Raw genomic sequence first — 23,501 nt, 5'->3', positions numbered from 1 at the left:
ACCCTTAAAATGGTTGAATTTTACCATTTCTCTCGTATAAGATGCGCCCCTGATTCATAATTATAACCTGTTTTATGCAAGATACGGTTTATTTTTTTAATGACCATTAATGACCATAATAACACATTTTCTTGCGTTATTTACCTTTCTTCGTTGTCACCTTAGTTTGGTGCATGTCAAGTCTAATTTGTGCGCATATAAGCCTTACCCTCGATTCAGTCATTATTTTTTTTTGCGACAAATAGGGCGTACATGCGAGAAAATACGGTAAGTGCTTTCCTTCCTTAATATGATAACTTAAGGAAAATAACTTTCCTCTTTTCACATCACTGCTTTTCCCAAAATGTGACTTTTCAGCGCGGTGCCAAAATATTGTTCTCATTTTTCATAACGTCCTCTAAAATCCAACGGCAAAACATGGATATGTCCTTTTGTGTTGGACTTTTTCTCCTTTTTTGGGGGGTCAAAATTGTATGAAAATAAAACCTTTACACCTCACAGAGGACAATAGGGAAGTCGACGTGAATACGGGGGTGCTGCAGCTTCACGATCCCCTAAAGAGAGTAAAGTTAAGGACCGTTAGAAAATGTCGTCAGATTTTTTTCCAAAGTTTTTGGAAGCCTACCTGCGGAATGAGATTTTTTTGTATCCTCTTCAACTTGGACTTCCGACGTCCGTTTTTCGTCACCACCGTCTCCTCATAGAACTCGTGAGCGAGGTCGCCGTCCTCGTCGAAGTACAGCGAGCTGTCGGACACGCCGACGATGAGAACGAGTTTAAATCGTGACCCCTCTATGTAACGTTTCGTGTGCAGTCGATTGGTCGCCAGTCTTTTGGTCGCCAGTCTTTTGGTCGCCGTCTTTTGGTCGCCGGTCTTTTGGTCGCGGTCTTTTGGTCGCGGTCTTTTGGTCGCGGTCTTTTGGTCGCGGTCTTTTGGTCGCGGTCTTTTGGTCGCCGGTCTTTTGGTCGCGGTCTTTTGGTCGCCCGGACCGTGACAACGGGCGACCAAAAGACCGGCGACAAAACAAGGTAAAACAACACGGTCTACGCATGAATAAAAGCCAACAATGGCCATGAGCAGTTTCACTGAGCCGACGTGTGAGTGTAGAAGAGTTTGTATGTACATGCGTTGTCCCTTTAAGAAGCGACGTCAGTCAGGGTCTTAACAAGTTCTCCAACAAAAAACAATAAAAGTCCGGGAAATTTGGAGCTTTTCTTTAGCCTAATAATTACTAGGGCATTAAGTATGACTAAATAGTCATTCGCAGTTTGTATTTAGGGAATTAGAGCAACGATTTAAATGGTCATTATCAATAACCTTCCGGGCGACCAAAAGACCGGCGACCAATCAACTGTGTACCATTACATTTACCTCCTCCGGGTGAAAACAAAGGGGGCCGCGTTTCTGGAACATTTGAGGCGGGCCACCGACTGCTCGCTGCCGTTATCCGCCGAGTCGCCGCCCGCCGTGCCGGCCGAGAAAGGCCAAGCGCCTTTGCCTTTGGATCCACTTCCTCCCATTCTCCTCACGCATAAGGCATTGTTCGATTGTGAGGTGAAGCGCTAATCTGGTTATCGTCGGCCAGCCTGCCAATTCCCTAATGAAGACCGGATCTGGAAGAAAAATAAATAAAACATTCTGTCAAGTTGTTGTGTAATTCCCTCAATTTTTGCCCCAACTTGAAAAAGGTCCCGATCTTCTCAACGCATGAACCACTGAAATTCTTCCTCCATTTTACAATTTTATTGAAGTTTATGGTGATAGGAAGGGATTATCTTTGGTTGCCTGTCTTGTCTTGTACTTTTCAAGGCTGGACTACTGACTTTACATACTGGCTATGACTTCAGGCAGGAAGCGAGGAGAGTTTGGTCTGATTGTGTTTTTTACTGCCCCCTGTTGGTCTGGAGGGGGGCAGACGTATCTTCCGCTTAGTTGACTTGACACATACTGTCATCCGAAACAGAACCAAAGGAATTCATTATTGATAATATTTTTTCCTGTCATTTTAATGTGCACTTGAACTCATCATTATTAACGTTCCGTGCTGAGTGTATTTATTCATCTTATGAGCCATTTATCCTCACAAGGGTCACGGGGGGTGCTGGGGCCTATCCCATCTAACTATAGCTAGTACACTTTATTATTATTTTTTAATGAAATGTGCAACACCCACATTTAAAGTAGTAGCGCTTGTTTGGAGAAGTACTTGGAGTACAAACACTACACCTACAGGTCCAAAAACTAATGTACTTTTACAAGTTGGAGTACTAGTATTCATACACAGTACAAATAAAAAACACATGTATGTACACATGGAGGGTCACCAGCGCACATACAAATAGTTTCCTAATTTTAAATCTGGTTCAAGTGAACAAAAACAACTACTAGCCCTCGCTATGTGTCGTTATATTTAAAGCCATTGATTAGCTTCGTGCAACGGTGTCCCACCTGGGATGCTAACGGACTCCCCTGGCAGTGCTCACGAGTTATTAGGCATAAGTTTATGATATTATCATTCACTTTACGCATTTGCTATTAATATACACACGGTGGAATAATAGTACAGCTCTCGGTAGCTGTGCTATTGGCACACGCTGAGTAAACAGCTAGCCTATTAGCAGCAGGTTAGCTAAATGACACCTCACGTTAATAACATTTAAACCTTTCAAAATGTACTCGACAGAACCGTGGCATCGAACAGTTGGTCACTCCACCTACCTTCTTTTAATATTTATAATCCCCATTATGGTAGCGTTGTTTGCTACGAAGATAGCAGTGATGGGATCATAAAGATGCCTGATAGCTAGCTAGGTAGCTAGCTCTCCTATTCGCACGAAGAAAAAGTGTGATGTCACAGGTGTGATGTCAAAGTCGATTAAAAAACACCGAATATCCAGAAAGAGTTTATTTTCAGTGCACATTTGAAAGAATATGATAAAGTCACTTGAACGTCCACTTAAATAAGCGTCGGTTTAGACAACAGTCCTGCTATTGTTCCCTAATAAAATAGTTTATCTAAAATATATTTAGTCCAATTCAACAGTACTAATTTAGTGCTATACAATAAGGATGAAAACTATAATAATTAATAATTACAGTATATACATGCAGGACTGTCGCACTATTTTGTGTGAATCTAACTGTATTTTCAAACATTGTGTGCGTTCAACAAATATAAAGGAAAAAGAAATTAAAGGACAGACAAAGATTAGACATTAGAGAACATTTTAGGTAAAAAAAAGATGTATAAAGGACACAGTGAAAGTCAAAACAAACAAGAACAGCTTCAAGTGAAATTGTGCACAATAAAAAAAAAAATCATTCACATTTACCATCAATACAAGTGACTATCATTCGGTGCGACGCAACAATGTCCACGCGAACGCTTCACTTGCAAACTGACAGTGAAAAATAAACTTGAGTTGCACCCAAAAAGGGGTGGAAGACATGACAAGACTGGAATGGCTCCTTTGAATGAACACCTATTGATACTTGACAATTTAACGTGAGGTTCCAATCATTTAAATCTCACAAATTCAGCTTTAAAAATTGGGATGTACCCCGACTTGTGTCTTCTGGCTGTCAACAATCGCAACGAGCCAAAATAACCATCAGTAAGGTGCAAAAAAATAATAATAGGGCTCATCAGGCCATAGATTTTGATGCCAGCTGTCTGTCGTCACTATCAACTCATTCTCTCAGGCACATCAGACTCTCCGTGTGTCAGGCACTGCTTCTCGCATCATCTCACACGCACATTCGCGGCAGGGTTCTCTCTCGCACGCTCTCATCGTCTCGCGCCCCCTTTCACTCTCTCGTTCACCGAAGAGGTGTGTTTAGCTTTCGTTCGTTCGTTTGTTTCTCGGTGAGCTTCGGGCGCACCGGCGACGGGTCGCCGATGCCACGCTCGAGGTCCGGTCCGTTCATCCCGGGGTGGAGCTGCGCAGGGCGTCTTCCATCTTGGCTCGAGCCACTTTGTAGCGCTGCACGATCTGCTTGACGTGCTCCTCTTCTTCGCGCTGGAGGATGAGCAGGAAGTTCTTCAGTTCCGGGGTGGAGAAGGCGTCCCACTGCAATGGGTGGGGTACATGGGATTAATTGTGGAAGAGCGGGAGAGGATAAGCGACTTGGAAAATGAATCAGTTTTAAGAAGGGGAGGTGGGGGTTGGTGGTCATATAGTTTGGTTGCTTGAACTTCACCAGTAGAAGTTAGTGTTCTGCAAAATCAGTATTGAAATGGTCCGAATTGGGCCGATAGATCTAGATCAAGGGTGTCAGACTCGGGTTGGTTCGCGGGCCACTTTAACGTCAACTCGATTTCATGTGGAGCCAGACCATTTTAGATATATTTAGATTTATTTAAATAAATGGATTAAATGAACTGGATTAAAGGCCCTGAATATTCAGTTTTTATAGATCTAAAACAATGTTTATTTTAGCTTTTTTTAAATATATTTTTAGATTATACAAAATTATTTTTGAACTAAAAACAGAAAAAATGGATTAAAAATTACAATTATTGATTTAAAAGGGGGAAAATCAGGAAATTTAATATACATTTATACTCTTCATTTTAATTTGATCCTAAAACAGAAAGTCGGCACTCATGATTTAATTTCCCGGGCCACACAAAATGATGCGGCGGGCCAGATTTGGCCCCCAGGCCGCCACTTTGACACCTGTGATCTGGATTGTCTTTAAGTGTCACTTAACTTGGGTAAGAGTCAATTAGAAGTCCCAATTTCAAGATCATTACTATTTTTAAATTGGCTTTTGTACTATAGGTTTCTAATCACACAAGTTTTGCTATTAAAAAGTATGACTCAAGGCTACAGTTAAGATTTGTTCTGTAGCAGTGTTTCCCAACCAGAGTACCCAGAGGAAACCTACGCAGGCCCTGGGAGAACTGTGTATCTCATAAACATTGGAAATAATTAAATGTAGTATAACAAAGTGAACTGTGATTTTTAAACAGAGACCTGACAAATTGATGTGATGTCGTGTTCTGTTGCAGCAACATTGTAAAACCTGTACTAATTTAAAGCTAATCTTTTACTTTTAAGATAATTCACGACCCAAAAGAAAAGTCTTCCATCTGTATGAAACGCTTACATTGACCTCTCCAGTCTCGTTCTCCTTCAGAACAAAGCTCAACGCCTTCTCGTTGGGTCCGGCACCAAGTCGTAGAGGTAGAGGGGGTTCCTTATCAGACAGCTTACGAATGTACACTAAATTAAACAAAAATAAAAAAACAAAGGTCACTTCCGAGACCATTTCTAGAAGCCAGCTACTAAAACAAATCTGCTATACCTTGATCGTGGCGCTCGCTGCGCTCAAACAGCGCAAACTTTCCGGGATTGTCGACCACGGTGAACTTCTTCAACAAGGCCTCGATGACTTCGCGCGCCGACGTGCGGGAGCTGATGTGCAGGTGTTTGGACGCGTCTTTAGGCAAGTAGAAGGAGGTCCGCCTCTTCACGCCGGAGCCCTTCTTGGAGGCGGCGTTCGGCGCTCCTTTCTTGGGGTGCATGACGGACACGGGGCGCGCCAGCTTGAATTGCACTTTGATGAAGCCCGTGAAGGAACCGTCTTTGTTCTGGAAGAACCAATCAGTGAGTATTTGACGCTGGGAAATGGGGGTTGAATTTGTTCAACCAAATACGTACCGCATTCATGAACAGATTGCTATTGATCTGAGCGTTGTACTCCTTGACCTTCTTCTGGGTATCGGCAGGCGTCAACACTTGCTTGCCACTTTCAGTCGCTTCGTCCTGAGAAAAAGGGAAAAAAAGGGTTTACACCACGAGTACAGACTTCTAAGTGTACCATCCCAAACATAAACAGGAAAGGAGGACCTCCACCCAGGCGGGACTGAGGAAGGAAAGTCACTTTTTCCTTACCTTCTGTCTCCATTTAAAAAAAAAATCTGTTGTAGTGTTAAAAAAGTAGTTGCATTAGGATTACAAAACAGAAACAAACTTAAAACTTAGATATTTTAATTCTCAGTGTAATTATTCGTTATTTTCTCCTATTTTTTTGTTTTTAATACAATTTGGGGAATATTTTAATTTTGTTTATTTGTAGTTCCACGTTTTATATGCATTTTTTTTAGCTTTGTTAATTGTATTAGTAACATATAGTTCATGTGAATATTGTTGGTACGCTTGGATTTTTTTTAAACTCAAGGTATAGTAATTTAGTTTTGGATTCATGTGTCGGCTGTGTATAAATTTGTTTTACAATTATTTTCTCCTATTTTTTGTTTTTAATACAATTTGAGGAATATTTTACTATTGTTTATTTATAGTTCCACTTTTTGTAAGCATTTTTTTAGCTTTGTTAATTGTATTAGTAACATAGTTCATGAGAATATTGTTTGTACGCTTGGATTTTTCTAAACTCGAGGTATAGTTTAGTTTTGGATTCATGTGTCGGCTGTGTATAAATTTGTTTTACAATTATTTTCTCCTATTTATTCACTTTTTCCCCCACCACAAGAATAAAAATCAAATGTTACCTATTTTTATACATAATATCTTACTATCCAACAAAATAAACAAACACTTGAATGCCTTGTTTCTAGCTGCCATTGTGTAATATTCTAGCTTGAATAGGCTTTTCGTTTTTTTTAATTTGGCAAGCGCCAGTTGCATCAGACCCACTTCCTGCCAACGCAGGCAAAAGTGACGCCATCCAATCTCGTTCGGCGCCTGCGCCTTGCAACTGCGGGGGGTCTGATGAGGGAATCGGGGGGTGGGGGGTGTCTGTGGATGGGGCCTGTACCGCGCAACTTGCAGCTGCTTGCCATGACACCAAGGAAAAACTCAACAGTGCATTCCTTCAGCGAGAGCTCATGTAAAAATAGCCCCCGCTGGTGGGAGATACAAAGCCCTCCCTTGTATAGACATCCTGCGCGGTCAGCTGACTCCTCAACCAGTCACGTTCCAGCATAAGTACCAAATTGCCGTTTTCCTGCGTTACGCAGGCCGCCCGGCATTTCCTGCCCCGATAAGAAGTACATTTCATTACCACCCGAGTTACTATTTAACGAGCATTAAAACTCCCAAAATCAATATTGAACGCTCTTTCCAATGTTGTAGTTTGAATACTAGCCTGGAAGAAAAACAATCAAGAATTAGAAGGAAAAAAATCAATTACTACATCCCTCTTTCATGTACTCAATGAATTGTGCTTTTTGAGGGATGCTGAGAACTAATCAATAACTCAATAGAAGGACACAGAGGAGTTGATGGAAGAAAAAAAAATCAAAAAATAGGTGTGGGCTACTATAACAAAATTCCACAACATCCCATGAATCATAGATGACGCAAGAATATAGTCGATGAGTAGTGGGTGTTAACGTGGAAATGTGAGTGGCTTAGGTCTCAGAAAATTCATTCGAATCAAGGCTGCATGCCGGCTAACATTTACAATGGTTACTATTATGGCACTTTGACAGCAGATAGAGTCACAACAATTTAAATAACTGAAGTAACTAAAACAAGCAAACAAAAAAACTGTCAAAATCGCTAATAGCCAAATGACAGTTCCCCCAAATCAACCAACTCTGTAACCAAGAAACAGGAACCGAAGATTAACTTCCACATTTAACTGATTTCCCCTTTTCTTTGTCTCTTTATTATTACAATTAAAACAACAATACTCAAGTTCCAAGTCCGTTTTAACTATAACATCGCCAATTTAAAAAAAAAACTTTTAAAGGCGTTTTAGTAACTGACGACGCTTAAAAGGAGCACTTCAAAGACAACTGGGAAATTTTGGAACTGTAGACATTAAAGACTAAATGAAGCCTAACTTTCCCAATGCATTCCCGATAAATTTGACGTGTATTCTTATTTTTCGTCTCTCACCTTTTTTACTTGGACGTTCGCTTTGCGACTTTTAGGAAAGAAGGACGTGCGAGCGGTGAAAAACTGCTCAAATTCGGCGTCGGAGTCAGCCGCCTCGTCGCTGCAGTATCCGCTGCTGGTGGAGCTTCCCCATGTCTTCTCGAAGGAAGGCAGCGACTTTTCCGAGCTAATGGCCGTGCTTGACATGGTGACGATGTCGTCGAGAATGGCTAAGCTACTTAACAACGTTTCCACAAATTACCTAAATGAAAAAGTTGTTGGAGGCTGCGTGAATTTCGACGAAGACCAAATGTATCAAACGAGCGACAAACTACCTCTAATAACTTGATAGGTCGAAAACAAATATAAAAGAAACCTTCGTAAATCAGTTTGGTAAACTTGTTCTATCAGCCACGTTTCCGCTCTACGAAGAGTTACTGTGTGAAACAGGATGTGCTTGGGTGGAGACCCCGCCCGTCCCGTGGCCTCGCCCATATGCCGTTAGCTTTGGAAAATACACAAATCCAACTCCGCGCATTCTGATTGGACGATAAGCGCTTCCGAAGAGACACTCGAGTTTGACATGTCTTCTGATTGGACAAACGACACCGGCGAAGAAAAAAAAAACTACGCATGCGCAAAAACAAACCACCATCCACCCTTAAGTTCCACGCAGGCAACACGCCAATGGTCACGTGACGGTTTTTCAAAGATAAACATCGAGCGTCAATTTCTGCCAACAATTTATATTTGGAACAGTAATTGTTTTGATAAATTACTATCCACACTGAAAAACCACGAACCTTTCTTCAAAGATTAAAAGTTGTGAGTCAAGTGATACAAAAAGGGGAAAAAGAGCATTATATTGATAATGTATTAGTAAGTATATTCCAAAGTATCTAATATATTCCTGAAAAAAAAACAAATATTATTTGAAATGTCATATTAAAGGCATTGAAAAGTTCTTCTCTAAAGTTTGACTTACTTTTAGCGTAAATATATTTTGTGAAAAAACTTGCACAAGGTTTTACTTGTAAATTTCTCAACATTAACGCATTACCCAAAGTACCTTGCAGCACTTCCCTTTATCCTTGGACGATACGTTAAAAATATTACCACACCTTTAATAAAATGTTTTTCAAAATCATCTTTCAAGCAAATGTTGAAAAGTCTCCAAAATTAAAACCCCGTATGTAGTGAGAAAACTTTGCACTGTCACTCGACAATTTCCCCAAATTAACGCATTTCACAGAGTATCTCTACAGTACTTCCCTTTGTAAATAATATACCAGTCATTTTTCTTCTTCTATGTACTTGGACATTGTGACCGTTTGAAAGAATGTGCCATAAGTAATCAGAGTATTTCTGGTTTTAGTAGGAAAAGATGCTACTTGGGTGTTATAATGTAATTGTCTAACTAACATGACCTTAGTGTTCGAGATAAATAGATTTTTTTTTACCACATTGGTGTCTGTTTCGATGGTGTGCTCCACAACCAACGTGTAGTCGGTAGAAGAAACTCGATCCCAGCTGCAGTCCAATTGGATCAGGGGCCGACAGCGGTAATGGCAGGTGAACTTGCAATCTGGAAGAATGTTTTAGATGCACAGGAAAAGTGATTAAAAATATATATATTGCATTAGGTAGTGAATAAGTGTAGTACTGTCCATTAAAGTTTTCACAGTGGATTTTGGGGGGTCTTTCAAGCATAAAAAATCAGTTTGGAAACCTGTCTTGCAAGATTTATGGTGCATGTATATATATTTTTGTATTAGTATACAAGTAGTGATGATAAATTGTGTTCAAATCTGGCGAAAAAGTAGCAGGTTATTGGACGAGAATTGCGGAAAATGATTGTTTGATAATCATAATAAAGATGCAGGGCTCCATTTTTTACACATTAGCTAAGGCGTAACTTTGTGTGGGTTTCTGCTGTACAACAGGAAGTTCAAGACTTTACCTCTAGATCAAGGGTTGGTTCACAGGCCGCGTTAATGTCAACTCGATTTCATGTGGGCCGGACCATTACAGATATAATATTTAGATTTTTTTTAATAAATGGATTAAAAGAACTGGATTAAAAGCCCTGAATATTCAGTTTTTTATAGATCTAAAACAATGTTTATTTTAGCTTTTTTTAAATATATTTTTTTAGATTTTACAAAATGATTTTTGAACTAAAAACACAGAAAAAATGATTACAAAAACTACAATTATTGATTTAAAAGGAGGAAAATCAGGAAATTTAATATACATCTATACTCTTCATTTTAATTTGATCCTAAAACAGAAAGTCGGCACTCATGATTTACTTTCCCGGGCCACACAAAATGATGCGGCGGGCCAGATTTGGCCCCCGGGCCGCCACTTTGACACATGTGCTCTAGATAAAGATAACATCTTGAGTGAGAGAAACCTAAAAGACAATGCGACTGAATTTGGGGTTGTCATCCATGTCTACAAAAGGCAATTGAAAGCAGCTCAATTGTTATTTAAAATGGCCGACCTGACTTATTTCCAGCCATTTCAACATGGCAAGATGATGGGCGATATGAGTGTTTTGAGTTGGGAGCGACGCCAGAGACAAAATGAAACTCTAATCTCAAGACTCACTTGCACAGCGCAAACTCTGTTTGTAGAGACCCCAGATGAAGTCCCCACACAGGTCGCACCAGGTAGGCTGAGTATGGCTGCAGGGCTGGAAGTCGTGGCCTTCTCCGCTCTCCTCCGCCTGATGCCGGTCCGACTCGCAGCTGCTCAGGACTCGGATGATGCCCACCCGGCTTAGGAGATCGGGCACTTTTCCCGGGCTGATCCTCAGGGCGTTGGCTCGCTCCAAGCGAGGAGGGGAGCGGGGGCAAGTGGCTCCGGTCAGCCGGATGGGTTCGGTGTCCGGATTCAGGTCGCGGAGCTCGATTAGCTCCCCCGTCGACATGGCGTCACTTCCCAGTTCGATACATCCGGGGTCACTGAGAAGGAGAACACCTTGGTTAATATATCTATGCCTCTGACAAATAGTGACAGGCAGACTAATTAGATGTGGGAAGGAACAAAAATACCATTTTGGCCACCACTGCTGATGATAGATGTCATTAGTTTTGACTGCTTATCAGTTAAAAGAATATCTAAGCCTTATCGGAAACCTTTTTGAGCCATAAACAATTGGTATTTTCAAATGTTATCGTCAAGAGCCAAAGAAAACCATTAAAATGGGTTCCTTTTGTAGTCATTTTACCACTTTTAATGTAGAAAGTCTTAATTTTTTGACAACATTGTTACGCTGTTGCTAATCAATGAGGATCAATAACAGTATGCATGAATTTTATCTCGGATTAGCGGAGAGAGCCGCATGTGGCTCTCGAGCCATAGCTTCCCTCGCCCTTATCTAAGCACAGGCATTGAAAGAGAATGATTCCGACGTCTATCGCTGTCAATGGCAGTGTATGAAGGAGTGCTGTGAGTTTATTTCGAATATAAAATGGGATTCCTCGTTTGGATAAATAACATTCGTATTGGGAAAGCAGGTGATGCATTCACATGTAATCGGTTTTCAAGTTTCAGATACTAATTATATTTTATTTTATTTATTTTTTGCTTTTGGGGGGTAAATGTTACAACACGCACAATCGAAAACGAAAACAGAAGCAAAGCACAATGCCTGAATGTCAGCAGACTGTGAGAAAAGTACCTCACCGCAACTCGCTCAAGAATAAACAGCGACGTCTTAACTAACCACCGTTAGAAAAGCACGCTAGCCCATTTTCGTTAAAAACTAAAAAAATAATAATAAACATTTCCATGAAAACGAACAATTCCACTCATTATCGCTTATTCCGACTCACCCAATGAGATGGGAAAGATACGCGCTTTGTTTGAAAAACATCTTTCATCCGGAGAAGAAAACTTTCCACGGCGGACATCTCTCTCCGCTCGGGCGGGAAGGAGCCTCTTTTCTCGGCGTGCAGTCTGGGGGTGTTGCGGTGTCAGCCCCGGTTGTTCTTGTCGGGTATGCCCGGGGCCATCACAGGGGAGGACGCTCCGTAAGAAGCACGGTGGAGGATATTGGTTATAACTAAGAAAGGTTGAAGTTAAAGGAGGAGGGGAGGGAGAATCAGCAGATGAACCGCATGAACATCCGGGATGTTTTCGAGGAGAAGGCCGAGGAAAAGGGCGTGCAACAATCTACAACTTCATTGACATTTTCCCCCCTGGTGGGAACCCCAACTGTGCTCCTCAAGATCAAAACATGGTCTATTTTTCATAGCTAAGCGTCCCAAATGTATCTTTTCTGAAAAATAGCATTTTAATGATAAATTATGATGGTTCTATTTCCTTCTTTTGCATTTTCTGAGGTTGTGGAGACTATTTCAAATACTATAGTAATGTTAGCTTTCGGGGATAGTTCATATACATAGTATGATTTTTTTTCTTGAAAAATGTGAACTTTTCAGAGTTTAAAAGCCAAAAAAAAAGTCCTGGAAAATGTCTGTCTGCGCTCATCTTTTGTTTACATTCAAACAGCTGTTTTGCAGAGGGTGATTATTTCTCCAAGATGGCGACTAACGGGTTCGAAGCGTTAGTTTCCGTTTCTACGTGGCGCTAACTTGCGTTTTTGCTAGTGAGGCCTGTCATGAGACTGTTTTAATTTCCACAAAAATGTGCTTTAGGCAGTCAAAGGCTTACAGATCATTTCATGCATTTATATTTTAACTGTAAATAAATGGTTTTGTGATCAGCTGGCAACCAATTAAACCAGTCGGATTGGATAGGCTCCAGCACCCTCTCGAGACCCTTGCAAGGCTCAAAATGAATGTATAAAACAGACAAAATCCAAAATGAAGTAAGAAGTTTAATAACCAAATGCAAAGTGGTTAAAATTAAGATGAAAATGAAAAGTCCCAGTCAGGAACGACTACTTTCAGGTCACCTCACAGGTTTTCATTGGAGTCGAGATCCACGTTCTGGCCAGACCATTTCTTTTTGTCGTTCCTCAGATCGCCTTGGGTCTTCCTGTTGGCCTCCATCATGAGCTGGCAGGCTTTCTTGTGTTTTGGCCAGTGTTTCACCTGGCATTCTCTACAAAACGCAGCCGAAAGATGATCACCGTTTTTACACTTGGTCGCATTTAGGACAGATGGATCACGTCGATGGCTATTTCACCTGTGACAGTACCACTCGCCTTGGCAGCGGCCGCATCGCTTGGCAGCCTCTTTCCCGCAACCGCCACATTTTGGCTTCTCGGGGAGTAAGCTTTCCATCACGTCCAAATTGTACGTCTGAGCCAACCTGGTCCGACGCAAAGGTCAGAGATGCTCTTGCGGGCTTTTATTTTTGAGTCCTACCTCTGCGCCTGCAGCCTCAGGTCTTTTTCTGAGGCGTTGAAGGTCTCTTTTACTTGATGCTTGGCAATTGCCTTCCATTTGTTGGAATTCTCCCTCATGATGTGGTTCCACATTTCGGGAATCTACACGTTGAGAGAAAGTTGTAAAAAGTTTCACTCTTCTCTGGTTTCTAAATTCCCTTAAACTACAATGGTGCCTCTACTTACAAATGCCTCTACCTACAAATGCCTCTACTTACAAATGCCTCTACTTACAAATGCCTCTACTTACAAATGCCTCTACTTACAAATGCCTCTACTTACAAATGCCTCTAAATACGACATTTTCGGGTTACAAAATATGCCGTTTTAATTTATGAAAACAAGATGTGTTGACATGTTAAACAAATACATTGTGTATCCGTTATTTTACTCAGAAATTGTCCTGCAAACTGTTACTACTATTTAATGCTAAGTTGTTTTGAATTCATAATTTAAAGTTGTTTAGATGTGTTCGTGTGCTTGTGTTAGCTTTCTCCTTATATTTAGGCACTTGCGCAAATACATGATTTTTCATGCTTGTTATTCATTTTAATACATTAATACAAGGGTGTCAGACTCGGGTTGGTTCGCGGGCCGCTTTAATGTCAACTTGATTGCACGTTGGCCAGACCATTTTAGATATAATATTTAGATTTTTTTTAATAAATTGATTAAAATAACTGGATTAAAAACCCTGAATATTTGATGATGACGACATGTCCTGACTTGCATAAAAACTTGTTTCCAGGGAAGTCCACATGGAACTAAAATGATGCTTGCTTACACAGTAACTGTGAAATTTGTCATAATACCTTACGGTTACGAACTAAAAACACAGAAAAAATGGATTAAAAAATTACAATGATTGATTTAAAAGGGGGAAAATCAGGAAATGTAATATACATTTATACTCTTCATTTTAATTTGATCCTAAAACAGAAAGTCGGCACTCATATTTACTTTCCCGGGCCACACAAAATGATGCGGCGGGCCAGATTTGGCCCCCGGGCCGTCACTTTGACACATGTGCATTAATGAATAATTTTCTCAAATTTTTATGTGTTTCTCTCACATCTTTCATACCAAATTGGGACACTTTGATCATTCTTAAAGTAGTGAGTTGGTCGAATTTACATATAAAGTACTCCTCTACTTGTGAAAAATCCAAGTGATGAAACATGTTCTGGAACCAATTAAATTTGTAAGTAGAGGTAGCACTGTACTTGATACCAGAACTCAGTGCCACCAGATGGCGCCATTTCCCCCTTTCAGACAGAACATTTGGGTTCAACGCCAAATGGTACCTGCTCTAAAACGAGTTCCTTTTTGGGCGGTTCGGGGTCGGTAACCGCCAGATGAGCCAGGAGCCGCTGGAGCTCCGCCAAATTGGGCAACTGATCAATCAATACCTCAGTCAGGAAACTACGCAGCTGTTAAAGAACAAAGACTTGACGTTAGTGCGCCAGCAGAATGAGGAAATTAAGGTCACAAAACAAACGTCTTGCTTTTTTTCATAAACAGGAAGTGGATGAGGTGTGAAAACAAAAGACTAAACAGTGCCGAGAAACAAGCATGAAGGACAAATGTCAACCGCCTGCATCTTGATAAGATCAAATATGATTTTGTTAGTGTATTTCTGTCCCTCACCTTTAGAAGCTGACTCTTATTGAAACTGTTAAAGTCATATTTCCGTTGACAGTCTTCTTTGAGAAGTAGATTATGCAGGGAAATCCAAACCTGCCCATCTAGTTTTGTCATCTTCAGGTGATCTTCCTCTGGTATCTTCTGCCATTTGCCGTTGATGTATTTTTCGATGTCGCCTACGTCGGGAGGGGGTCGGGAGTGAGTGATAATTTGAATGGGATGAGGACAATACTCTGGTGTAACGATACTCACCCTCTGTGCGCCGACTCCACGGGCAGCACTCGATCAGGCGCACCAGTAAACAAGGGACGTTATGCGTGCACAGCATTCGGTTAATGGCGCTGATGCTGGAAAGCAGGGTTATCAAACTCGATTTGGTTGGCATGCCAACGAGATGTCATGTGGGCCGGACCAGCCCAAAAAAATAACTTACTTCCCCCCCATTTGCGTTGCTATACGTCCAATCCATTTTGCCTGGGAGGGGCGAAAATGGATTGGACATCTAGTTTTACGGTGCCCTTGTGGAAAAAGAAAGCATTGCATTCTGTACGTAGGGTATGAATGAGTTACAAAGTGTCTGACAGGTAGAACAACCCCACTAGGGGGCCGGATCAGAACCCCTAGCGGGCCACTTAGGGCCCGCCGACCGCACCTTTGGCATCCCTGCTATTAAAAAATGGCGTCCTACTATAAAAAATGTTGTGACATTGTACAATAAATGACTGTACAGCATCTGTATATATTAAGGGGAAGGTCTTATTAAGTATAGATATTTTACCATTTGTTAAAAAATCAGTGGCTGCCGCGCACGCCAATGGAAACGTTTACCGCTGTTAATGATTATGAACGAGTTGAAAAACAAAAAGTTTTAACTAACATTTATTAAGCAGTACCTATCAGTGTGGTCAGTGATGTAGCGCAGGACGGACAGTGCCTTCAATGAAATGTTAAATTCCAAATCAGCAGCTTGAATCTGCAACTCCTAAGAAAGAAGGATGGGCAACCGTTTAAAATAGCGTGCGCTCCCGACTGAACCAATGGGGGTTTACCTCCTTTGAGGAAAGAACGGCTTCGCCGGCTGCCTTGTTCGTCTTGTGTTCTATGTTATGACCGTCCTTCCCCGTGTTGGCGGCCACCAATGTGAGCTTCCGGTGGCAGTAATCCACCAAGTCCAGAATAGAGTCGTCGCTGGCCTCGCACGAGTCCTATGTACACAAAATGTCTGTCAGTTAATATGTTGGTTTACAGTAATATCTTGACATATGAGTGTCCCAACATATGAGAAATTTGAGATGCGAGAAAATTCTGAGCAAATTTTTGCCTTGAGATAGGAGAAAACATCTGAGCAAATTTTTGCCTTGAAATTGGAGAAAAATTCTGAGCAAATTTTTGCTTTGATATAGGAGAAAAATTCTGAGCATTTTTTTGCCTTGAGATAGGAGAAAAATTCTGAGCAAATTTTTGCCTTGATACAAGAAAATTTCTGAGAATTTTTTTGCCTTGAGATAGGAGAAAATTTCTGAGCAAATTTTCACCTTGAGATACGAGAAAAATTCGGAGCAAATTTTTGCCTTGAGATAGGAGAAAATTTCTGAGCAAATTTTAAATTAAAACGTCCAAGGATGGACACAAATGTAAACAACCTTGTGATACATGACGGTTTCCAGCAAGTTGATGATGGTGGCTTCATGGTGGATCTGTGTATAAAAGAACGGGTGTTAATTATGGTTCAAGTTACTTATGACTAACCATGCGTAGGCATCTACTCACCACCATGTAAAGCGGAAATGTGTTCTTGGGGGTGAAGTCCTGCAGCTGGCATAAGATGGGGAATATTTTTTGCTTCCAGACTTCAGTCAGGATCATCTCGTGCACCAGAACTGTGTTCTGAAAATAGAATAGACAATCTGACATTTATCTGATCAATGGCAGGTTGGTTTCAAAATAATAAATAAGATCTGGAATCTGACCAAGGGACTATATTCCTTTAAAGGGCTTTTGCATGCGCAAAAATGTATTTTTTAAGAGTTAACACCAACTTGAGAAGTCATTTTTAATGTGTCACCCACCTTCCCATGAGACACCAGCATCTCCTTGATGTACTCATCCAGTGTGGCAGAAGCACTGAGTATCGCCTGCATGTTGAGCTTCTCAATGCGTTCATGCTGTCTGAACCACCTGTCAAGTTGAAGAAAAAAAAATGGTGTGTCGTATTGTTGTTTTGGAAGCGATTTAAATGGGTTAATTAACTAGTTTTTGCAATTTAGAGTCCAAAATAAAACATGCTAGATCAATTATTCATCCCTGTCTTAGCTTTTAGCTAACATCAAGTTAGCTCTTAGCTTTTACTGTGTCGGTACTAATGTGGACTTTTTTTTGCTATTAGAGCGTAAAAGAGAAATTGGAAGGGTAACAATTCATATTTATGTTATCTTAAAATTAAAAAAAAAAGTTTCAAATTAACATAGGAAGAAAAATGCCCCTAGGAATTCCAAAACATTTGAACATCAATGTACATATCAAGCTAATTAGCGCTAGCTTGTTAATAATTCGAGTAAAATGTACCTTGTCGAGCCCACGTCTTGGAGGGAAAATGTCTCCAAACTTTGAACAAATGCCTCCGCCTCCACTGGCAACAGAACTGAACCCTCCATTCCTTGTTAGCAAAATCCTATCGTGTAAAAAATAGTCAATTAAAGTGAAGTTTCGTCTGATGTACGACCTAATTTCTGGCAGTCGTGTGGGCCAAGCGGTTGCGGCTGGTCGTCATGGCAGCAGCACGCTGAGAGCGTCGTGACCTATGACGTCATTAAGAAGCGCCACATCACAAAGAGCGAGGTCGCTTCATAAATCAACTCAATAATATTTGATAAAATCATCCACTTTCCTAGATAAAATTAAACAATTACAACTTAAAATCGTTGATAAACTAACATCAAAATGTAAAATAATGTGCTTAAAACACTCATACTGAACGCTTATTCACCTTTTGGATGATTAATGCATGTCAATACGTCCTAAATCGTCACTTCAAAAATCCCAACAAATTTTTATTCCTTAGAAAATGTGTGTTTTGCTCATTTTCTTACTAGCACATGGTGAAAACTAAAATACTTGATATTAATTTATGCTGACGTTTTCGTTGTTCTAACTAAATACAGAAAAAAGTTGTCACATTTCTACATTTGTTTTTCATTGTTACTAAAAAAACAAGTTTTTGTTTTAAAATATTTGTAATCCCCCAAACCTCAGATATTTGTTTTCAACAGTTTTAAATTAAAAATGGTTCTTGTGAAATAATTTAGACTTTTATCAACATCTGAGAGGAAATTCTATTTTGCAATTTATATTTTTCCACTAAAAGTCTTTCTGGAAAAACAACCACATAAAAATACTGCAAAATGTTAAAACAATTTTTATTAATCATACTTTTTCATAAAATAAATATTTGTCCTGAACATTTTAAAGAAAATAATGTTTAAAAATCATGTCACTTTTCTGGTATGAAGAATCTTTGGTTGGTCCACTCTTCATCTGTCAATCAAACAGTCGTCCATTTTTGGGTGGCATACGGAACTTCATTTCCAGCACACAACAACATTGGGATCGTTTTCCAAACGTTCATCCAGCTCCTTGTAGCTAAGCCCTACCAATCAAAAGCAGCAAAGTGAGCACACTTGGTAAATAAATTAAAAAAGGTAAAGACCTACCCGTCTTGCAGCAGATGTCGTCGTAGCAGTGGCACCCCGTGAAAAAGCGAGGAATCTTATTCTTGTCGTCATGCACCACCGTGACAGGATACTTTTGCAGCCGGCGGATGAGAGACTTCATAAGGCCAAACTGAATCAGCTTCCTGATAGAGCGAGCGTACACGTGACATTATCAAACCTCATATGACCTCCATCGTGTTATAACATGTTTTTTTTAAACCACTGACCTCTCATCAACCCTTTGCAATTGCTGCGAGTAACGGGAACAAAGGTCACGGACAGTGGTTCCTGGACTCAAACCGCAGTACAGCTGGAACACATCTCTTACGCTTGGGGTCTTCTGACCTGACAAAAAAGACAATATCTGGAATAATTGGACACTGAACTCATTGACTCCAATTGGCGAATGTTAGCTAGCCTTCCCACTTCGAATAGATTAGACATCTGTTGCCATCAAGAGGTTTTGAATGTAAAAAAAATCAAAACATATACTTAAGACCACAACACATTCTGTCAATACTATACATAGAGCTGGCAGTGTATTATTTATACTACACTCTCTTATATTGTTGAATCCCCAACCCCAAATATATTTACCTAGCTTGGTGACATAGTTCAGACACTCCTCCTGGATGAGTTTATCATCGATCAGGCTCTGCACTTTGGGGGTGGTACAGTACATATTGGAGTACTAAAAGTAAACAAACAACAACAAATGAAGGTCACAGCGCAAAAAAAAGGAAAAAAAGAAAAAAAAAAGGGAAAGAAAAGCCCACCACCAAAATGTTACAAGGATACTTTGACAGTGCTTTGACGGCCACTAACAAAAACACACAAGTTTTTCAACAGTAGCAGCTCTGGAATTCAACCAATATGAACACTTTAGATCACAGGTTTCAAAGTGGCGGCCCGGGGGCCAAATCTGGCCCGCCGCATCATTTTGTGCGGCCCGGGAAAGTAAATCATGAGTGCCGACTTTCTGTTTTAGGATCAAATTAAAATGAAGAGTATAGATGTATATTACATTTCCTGATTTTCCCCCTTTTAAATCAATAATTGTAATTTTTTAATCATTTTTTTTCAGTTTTTAGTTCAAAAATCAGTTTGTAAAATCTAAAAATATATATAAAAAAAGCTAGAATAAACATTGTTTTAGATCTATAAAAAACTGAATATTCAGGGCTTTTTATCCAGTTCTTTTAATCCATTTATATTTAAAAAAATCTAAATATTCTATCTAAAATGGTCCGGCCCACATGAGATCTGGTCACCATGAATGTGGCCCGCCAACCAAACTGGGTTTGACACCCCTGATTTAGATGAAAATGGGTGACTATATGATTTACTAAACAATGTCCTAATCCAAATATTAACACTCAGTTTACCCAATCATATTCTAATCTTAAATGCAAATGTAGTAACTTCCGACAATACCTGGAATATAGACACCAAGGTGACAATATCATAATACCTGTCAAATGGAAAAGAAAATATGGATCACCTAGTGGTAGAACTTGGAATTAAAAATACAGGACTAGAACACAGTTCCATTTGTTTACATATGTTTACTCACAGCAGATTCTGCACGGCGATACGAACTATATTCAATTCCACGTCGGCTTCGGCAGAGATTTTTTGTACGTGTCGGAAACCGTCGATGTAAGGTAAAATCTGCAGGAGGAATAACAAAAAAAATAATGGATTACTTGACTATCGCGTTGCATAACGTGATATTCAACAATGAAGCACCTGCTGAGTGGTGAGATCCCATTGAGAGTTAATAAAGTGGTCAATGTTTTGGATGAAAACCGGAACGTCGTAGTCCTGGACCACCGGGGGATCATCCCGTAGAGGGATTAGCTTCAAGTGAATAGTGTTGGATTTATCTAAAAAAGGAAAAATGCAATAATGACAGTGAATCCCTCCAAAAGTTGTCCCTGCTGGGAAGATTCCATCCAGTCAGATACGCATTTTCATGAGCTTTTTGGTAGCCAAAATAACTGAACTGCCTGAAACATTGAGACAAATCATGATTTCATTGTCTGTAACTAATCCAAAATTTCTAGAAACGGTTCCAGCAAATAACTGAGACGCTTTGAATTTTACGACCGAGATATTTAATTCAACGTGATCAGATTCCTCGCAGCAGATTAGCTAAATGAGAAACTGGCCCACATGTTAGCATCCTCCCTGGAATCAGACTGAGAGGAAATTCAATTCTGATTGTAACTTTCACATTATATTCTTCATAAATCTGAGTTTGTTTTGAGAAAAAAAATGGTCAAAGTACATATATACGAGTACGATAATAAACGGTACCTATGGGTAAGGTGCAGGCGCCTGTTGCGTTGAGGTCGTCCAACAAGGTTGACATGATAGGTAGAAGTTTCTGCTTGCTTTCCTCGTTGGATATGAAGCAGCTTTCCAGCTGTAGCACAGCAAACACACACAGTATACCATATTGGCCCGAATATAAGACGACGCCCGTCTTTTTCGAGAGTCAAGTTTGAAAAAAAGACTTTTTGAACACCGAATTCAATTTCCGTACAGAAAATAATGGCAGTATATCTGAAACAAATGATTATGACAATACATTTGAGAGAAAAAGCATGTTATTTTGCTTCATTCCAATCATCCAAAAACACTTTTTGGGCTCCAAGATCTACTTTTCAATGAGCCAACCTCCCACAATCTACTTTGTCGTTAGCGTTAGAATTCAGGGCCACTGCGGGTGCAGGTTTTTGTTCCACAGACACTTTAACCAACAGCTCCAAGATCTACTATTCAAGGAGTTCACCTTCCACCATCTAGCTTTTTTACAGGCGACTGACAAAGTGTAGCAATGATGTATGTTGATCTACCTGGTTGATCACCATGAATGGGAACGGCAGGGAACGGGGGTGAAAATCCATTTTCCATTCATTCATGCTAAAGCTTATTGCGGACATGCCAAATTCATAAGAGCCTATCTAAAAAAAATCGACAGAGGGGAGGGATCAAAATGTCTATCAAGATAGTTCCTTCCTCTTGATCAACACAGCCCAAAAGATCATCAACTGCCCCTACCTACCCTGTCCAGCATCTACAAATCCCGGTGCCTTAGAAGGGCAGAAAGCATCATAAAAGACAATACACATCCCAGCTTCCACCGCTTGAACCTGCTGCCCTCTGGAAGGCGCTACAGAGCCGCAACACCTAAGATAAACAGACTCAAGGATAGTTTCTTCCTAAGAGCTGTCACTATACTCAACTCGAGTTCCGCACCTAGGACCTAATCAAGATTTATTACTAGTACTACTTATATGACTTATTTATTATGTTGACCACTTATCTATCATGACTATTTATTGATTATTTACTTATCATTACTATATATTGATTATCTATGTGTTTGTTTGTTTGTTGTTGAGTACATAGACTCAGCGAGTGGTTGCACTCTCAACAACTTGGCACTGAACATCTCCAAAACCATGGAACTCATCCTGGACTTGAGATGGAACAATCTGCTGATGATCTCACTTGGACTACTTATTTATATGTCTTATTTACTGATTATTTATCTGTCTGTTTGTTGTTATTTGAAAGCTTTAAATCTCATTATACTTGTATAATGACTATAAAAGCATTCAATTCAGTTAAATTCAATTCCTTGGCGATCTACGAAATGGGAACCCCTGGTCTATCTGCCTTTACATCTTAATATATCTATAGACTGATTATTTTTGTTTAATCGTGATAATATTTTTTTTGTCATATCAGCCAGGCCTAATTTTAGATATCATAAGATTGCCGTTGGTCCCACATGACAGCGCTTCCCATTTTCACATTGAAACTCCAGATTGTTTGACCTATTTCCCAATTTTTTTGGATCGTTTCTCTGTTCCGGAAGATCAAGATGTACTAATTTACCTCCAGCGTGGTAAGGTATCCAGAGAGCTTCTTCACAATTGGCTCGAGGACACATGTATTTGTTTGGGCATCACAAACAAAACCCAGATTAAACAAGAGGGCGTTGCGGCTGTACTTCTTGTGTTCGATGCACACCGGACACCCGATTAATTTTTTACCCATCGAAGTGCTATGGAGAAATGAAAAAGATGTTGGGTTACATAAAAATATCAATTAAATACTGGGTGATAAATGATTTACTTTCATACACTGTTATGAGTTTGTTTTGCAGCTCCTGTTTGGTGATAATGTAGACTTGGACAGTGTCAAAGAGCTCCCGTGAAATGTACTCTTCTGGGACCTATTAGAAGACAACAAGAAAAATATTTATACTTTTTATTATTAATTGGAGGGGATGACGATGATTATATTGTTCATTTTCTCATTGAGGGACTAAACAGAGACAGATAACACTGACACAAAATATTTCACTCACCTGATATGTGATTTTCGGACCCAAAGTCGGATGAAATTCGCTAAAGAATATGCACCCAATTCTCACGTCCATGCTCATAATAAATCTTGTATAAGGAGTTTATTTTTAATTTAAAGTGCCTTGAAACTGGCAAAATGTTCCGACGCTAACATATTTTCTTAAGCTAGCTGGTAAGATAAAGGTGTCGTTTGGACACGAAAAGTACAAATCAAAATCATGCTAATAATCAAACAAAATCGCATTATGAAGGTGACGTTTGGCATTTTCTGAAAGGTTAGATCATATTTGAAATTGAGAACATTTTGACAGAATCGCGACCACATTGAGGAAAAACAGTGAAGGTGCTTTCATGAATGGCTCGTACAAATGAAAACTAGAACAATTATTGTGCGTATGATTAATATGCACAGCATAATTACAGCAAAAGTTAACCAATAAAGACAAAAACATAAAAAAATAATGTCACTACCCATCAGTTAGTGATTGTTTTAAAGATTTATGTGCGTTAATGTTGTCGGAAGCTGTATTTTTACGACTGTCTGTAAACGCA

At 39.9% G+C, this 23,501-nt stretch overlaps 4 protein-coding genes across 6 annotated transcripts; all 4 read right to left on the bottom strand.

Moving 5' to 3' along the window:
- Positions 1–3: 3 nt before the first annotated feature.
- On the bottom strand, positions 4–2,874 carry LOC144075525 (tumor suppressor candidate 2-like). The gene is made up of 4 exons (XM_077602642.1): positions 2,720–2,874; positions 1,373–1,614; positions 626–746; positions 4–554 (listed from the first exon to the last, which is right to left on the bottom strand). The coding sequence occupies exons 2-4, from the start codon at positions 1,519–1,521 to the stop codon at positions 489–491; spliced, it is 336 nt and encodes a 111-aa protein (XP_077458768.1). The 5' UTR covers positions 1,522–1,614; positions 2,720–2,874; the 3' UTR covers positions 4–488.
- Positions 2,875–2,891: 17 nt separating this feature from the next.
- Positions 2,892–12,061, bottom strand: LOC144075524 (ras association domain-containing protein 1-like). Of its 2 annotated transcripts, XM_077602640.1 has the most exons (7): positions 11,694–12,061; positions 10,465–10,820; positions 9,312–9,436; positions 5,668–5,772; positions 5,312–5,597; positions 5,114–5,229; positions 2,892–4,071 (listed from the first exon to the last, which is right to left on the bottom strand). In XM_077602640.1, the coding sequence occupies exons 1-7, from the start codon at positions 11,732–11,734 to the stop codon at positions 3,925–3,927; spliced, it is 1,176 nt and encodes a 391-aa protein (XP_077458766.1). In that variant the 5' UTR covers positions 11,735–12,061; the 3' UTR covers positions 2,892–3,924. The 2 variants fall into 2 exon arrangements, with proteins under 2 accessions (XP_077458766.1, XP_077458767.1); XM_077602641.1 differs by lacking the exons at positions 9,312–9,436; positions 10,465–10,820; positions 11,694–12,061 and adding an exon at positions 7,873–8,462.
- Positions 12,062–12,687: 626 nt separating this feature from the next.
- On the bottom strand, positions 12,688–17,645 carry zmynd10 (zinc finger, MYND-type containing 10). The gene is made up of 12 exons (XM_077602638.1): positions 17,423–17,645; positions 16,927–17,035; positions 16,628–16,744; positions 16,501–16,554; positions 15,907–16,062; positions 15,751–15,839; positions 15,110–15,204; positions 14,861–15,033; positions 14,518–14,643; positions 13,194–13,315; positions 13,012–13,137; positions 12,688–12,927 (listed from the first exon to the last, which is right to left on the bottom strand). The coding sequence occupies exons 1-12, from the start codon at positions 17,509–17,511 to the stop codon at positions 12,780–12,782; spliced, it is 1,404 nt and encodes a 467-aa protein (XP_077458764.1). The 5' UTR covers positions 17,512–17,645; the 3' UTR covers positions 12,688–12,779.
- Positions 17,646–18,256: 611 nt separating this feature from the next.
- On the bottom strand, positions 18,257–23,384 carry nprl2 (NPR2 like, GATOR1 complex subunit). 2 transcript variants are annotated; one of them, XM_077602995.1, is made up of 11 exons: positions 22,952–23,384; positions 22,725–22,816; positions 22,477–22,645; positions 20,887–20,995; positions 20,317–20,453; positions 20,141–20,238; positions 20,002–20,038; positions 19,165–19,258; positions 18,795–18,912; positions 18,568–18,710; positions 18,257–18,503 (listed from the first exon to the last, which is right to left on the bottom strand). In XM_077602995.1, exons 1-11 carry the CDS (start codon positions 23,027–23,029, stop codon positions 18,436–18,438), a joined length of 1,143 nt encoding a protein of 380 aa, XP_077459121.1. In that variant the 5' UTR covers positions 23,030–23,384; the 3' UTR covers positions 18,257–18,435. The 2 variants fall into 2 exon arrangements, with proteins under 2 accessions (XP_077459121.1, XP_077459122.1); XM_077602996.1 differs by lacking the exon at positions 22,952–23,384 and having other exon boundaries at positions 22,717–22,791.
- Positions 23,385–23,501: the final 117 nt, after the last annotated feature.

The sequence above is a fragment of the Stigmatopora argus genome, chromosome 6 (genome assembly GCF_051989625.1).
Source record: "Stigmatopora argus isolate UIUO_Sarg chromosome 6, RoL_Sarg_1.0, whole genome shotgun sequence".
NCBI lineage: Eukaryota > Metazoa > Chordata > Actinopteri > Syngnathiformes > Syngnathidae > Stigmatopora > Stigmatopora argus.
This window is presented reverse-complemented; position numbering and strand designations above follow the sequence as displayed.

Coding starts and splice junctions, on each gene's coding strand:
- LOC144075525 (XM_077602642.1), bottom strand. CDS start 1,521: ATGGGAGGAAGTGGATCCAAAGGCAAAGGCGCTTGGCCTTTCTCGGCC. Junction 747..1,372: donor TTTGTTTTCACCCGGAGGAG/GTAAATGTAATG, acceptor CGTGTCCGACAG/CTCGCTGTACTTCGACGAGG. Junction 555..625: donor AAAAAAATCTCATTCCGCAG/GTAGGCTTCCAA, acceptor TACTCTCTTTAG/GGGATCGTGAAGCTGCAGCA.
- LOC144075524 (XM_077602640.1), bottom strand. CDS start 11,734: ATGTTTTTCAAACAAAGCGCGTATCTTTCCCATCTCATTGG. Junction 9,437..10,464: donor ACAGAGTTTGCGCTGTGCAA/GTGAGTCTTGAG, acceptor ACATTCTTCCAG/ATTGCAAGTTCACCTGCCAT. Junction 5,230..5,311: donor CAGCGAGCGCCACGATCAAG/GTATAGCAGATT, acceptor TGTTTAATTTAG/TGTACATTCGTAAGCTGTCT.
- zmynd10 (XM_077602638.1), bottom strand. CDS start 17,511: ATGGAGGGTTCAGTTCTGTTGCCAGTGGAGGCGGAGGCATTTGTTCAA. Junction 16,745..16,926: donor TGCTGGTGTCTCATGGGAAG/GTGGGTGACACA, acceptor TTCTATTTTCAG/AACACAGTTCTGGTGCACGA. Junction 14,644..14,860: donor ATAAGAGTCAGCTTCTAAAG/GTGAGGGACAGA, acceptor GTTCTTTAACAG/CTGCGTAGTTTCCTGACTGA.
- nprl2 (XM_077602995.1), bottom strand. CDS start 23,029: ATGAGCATGGACGTGAGAATTGGGTGCATATTCTTTAGCGAATTTCAT. Junction 22,646..22,724: donor CAAAACAAACTCATAACAGT/GTATGAAAGTAA, acceptor ATTTCTCCATAG/CACTTCGATGGGTAAAAAAT. Junction 20,996..22,476: donor GATACCTTACCACGCTGGAG/GTAAATTAGTAC, acceptor GCTGTGCTACAG/CTGGAAAGCTGCTTCATATC.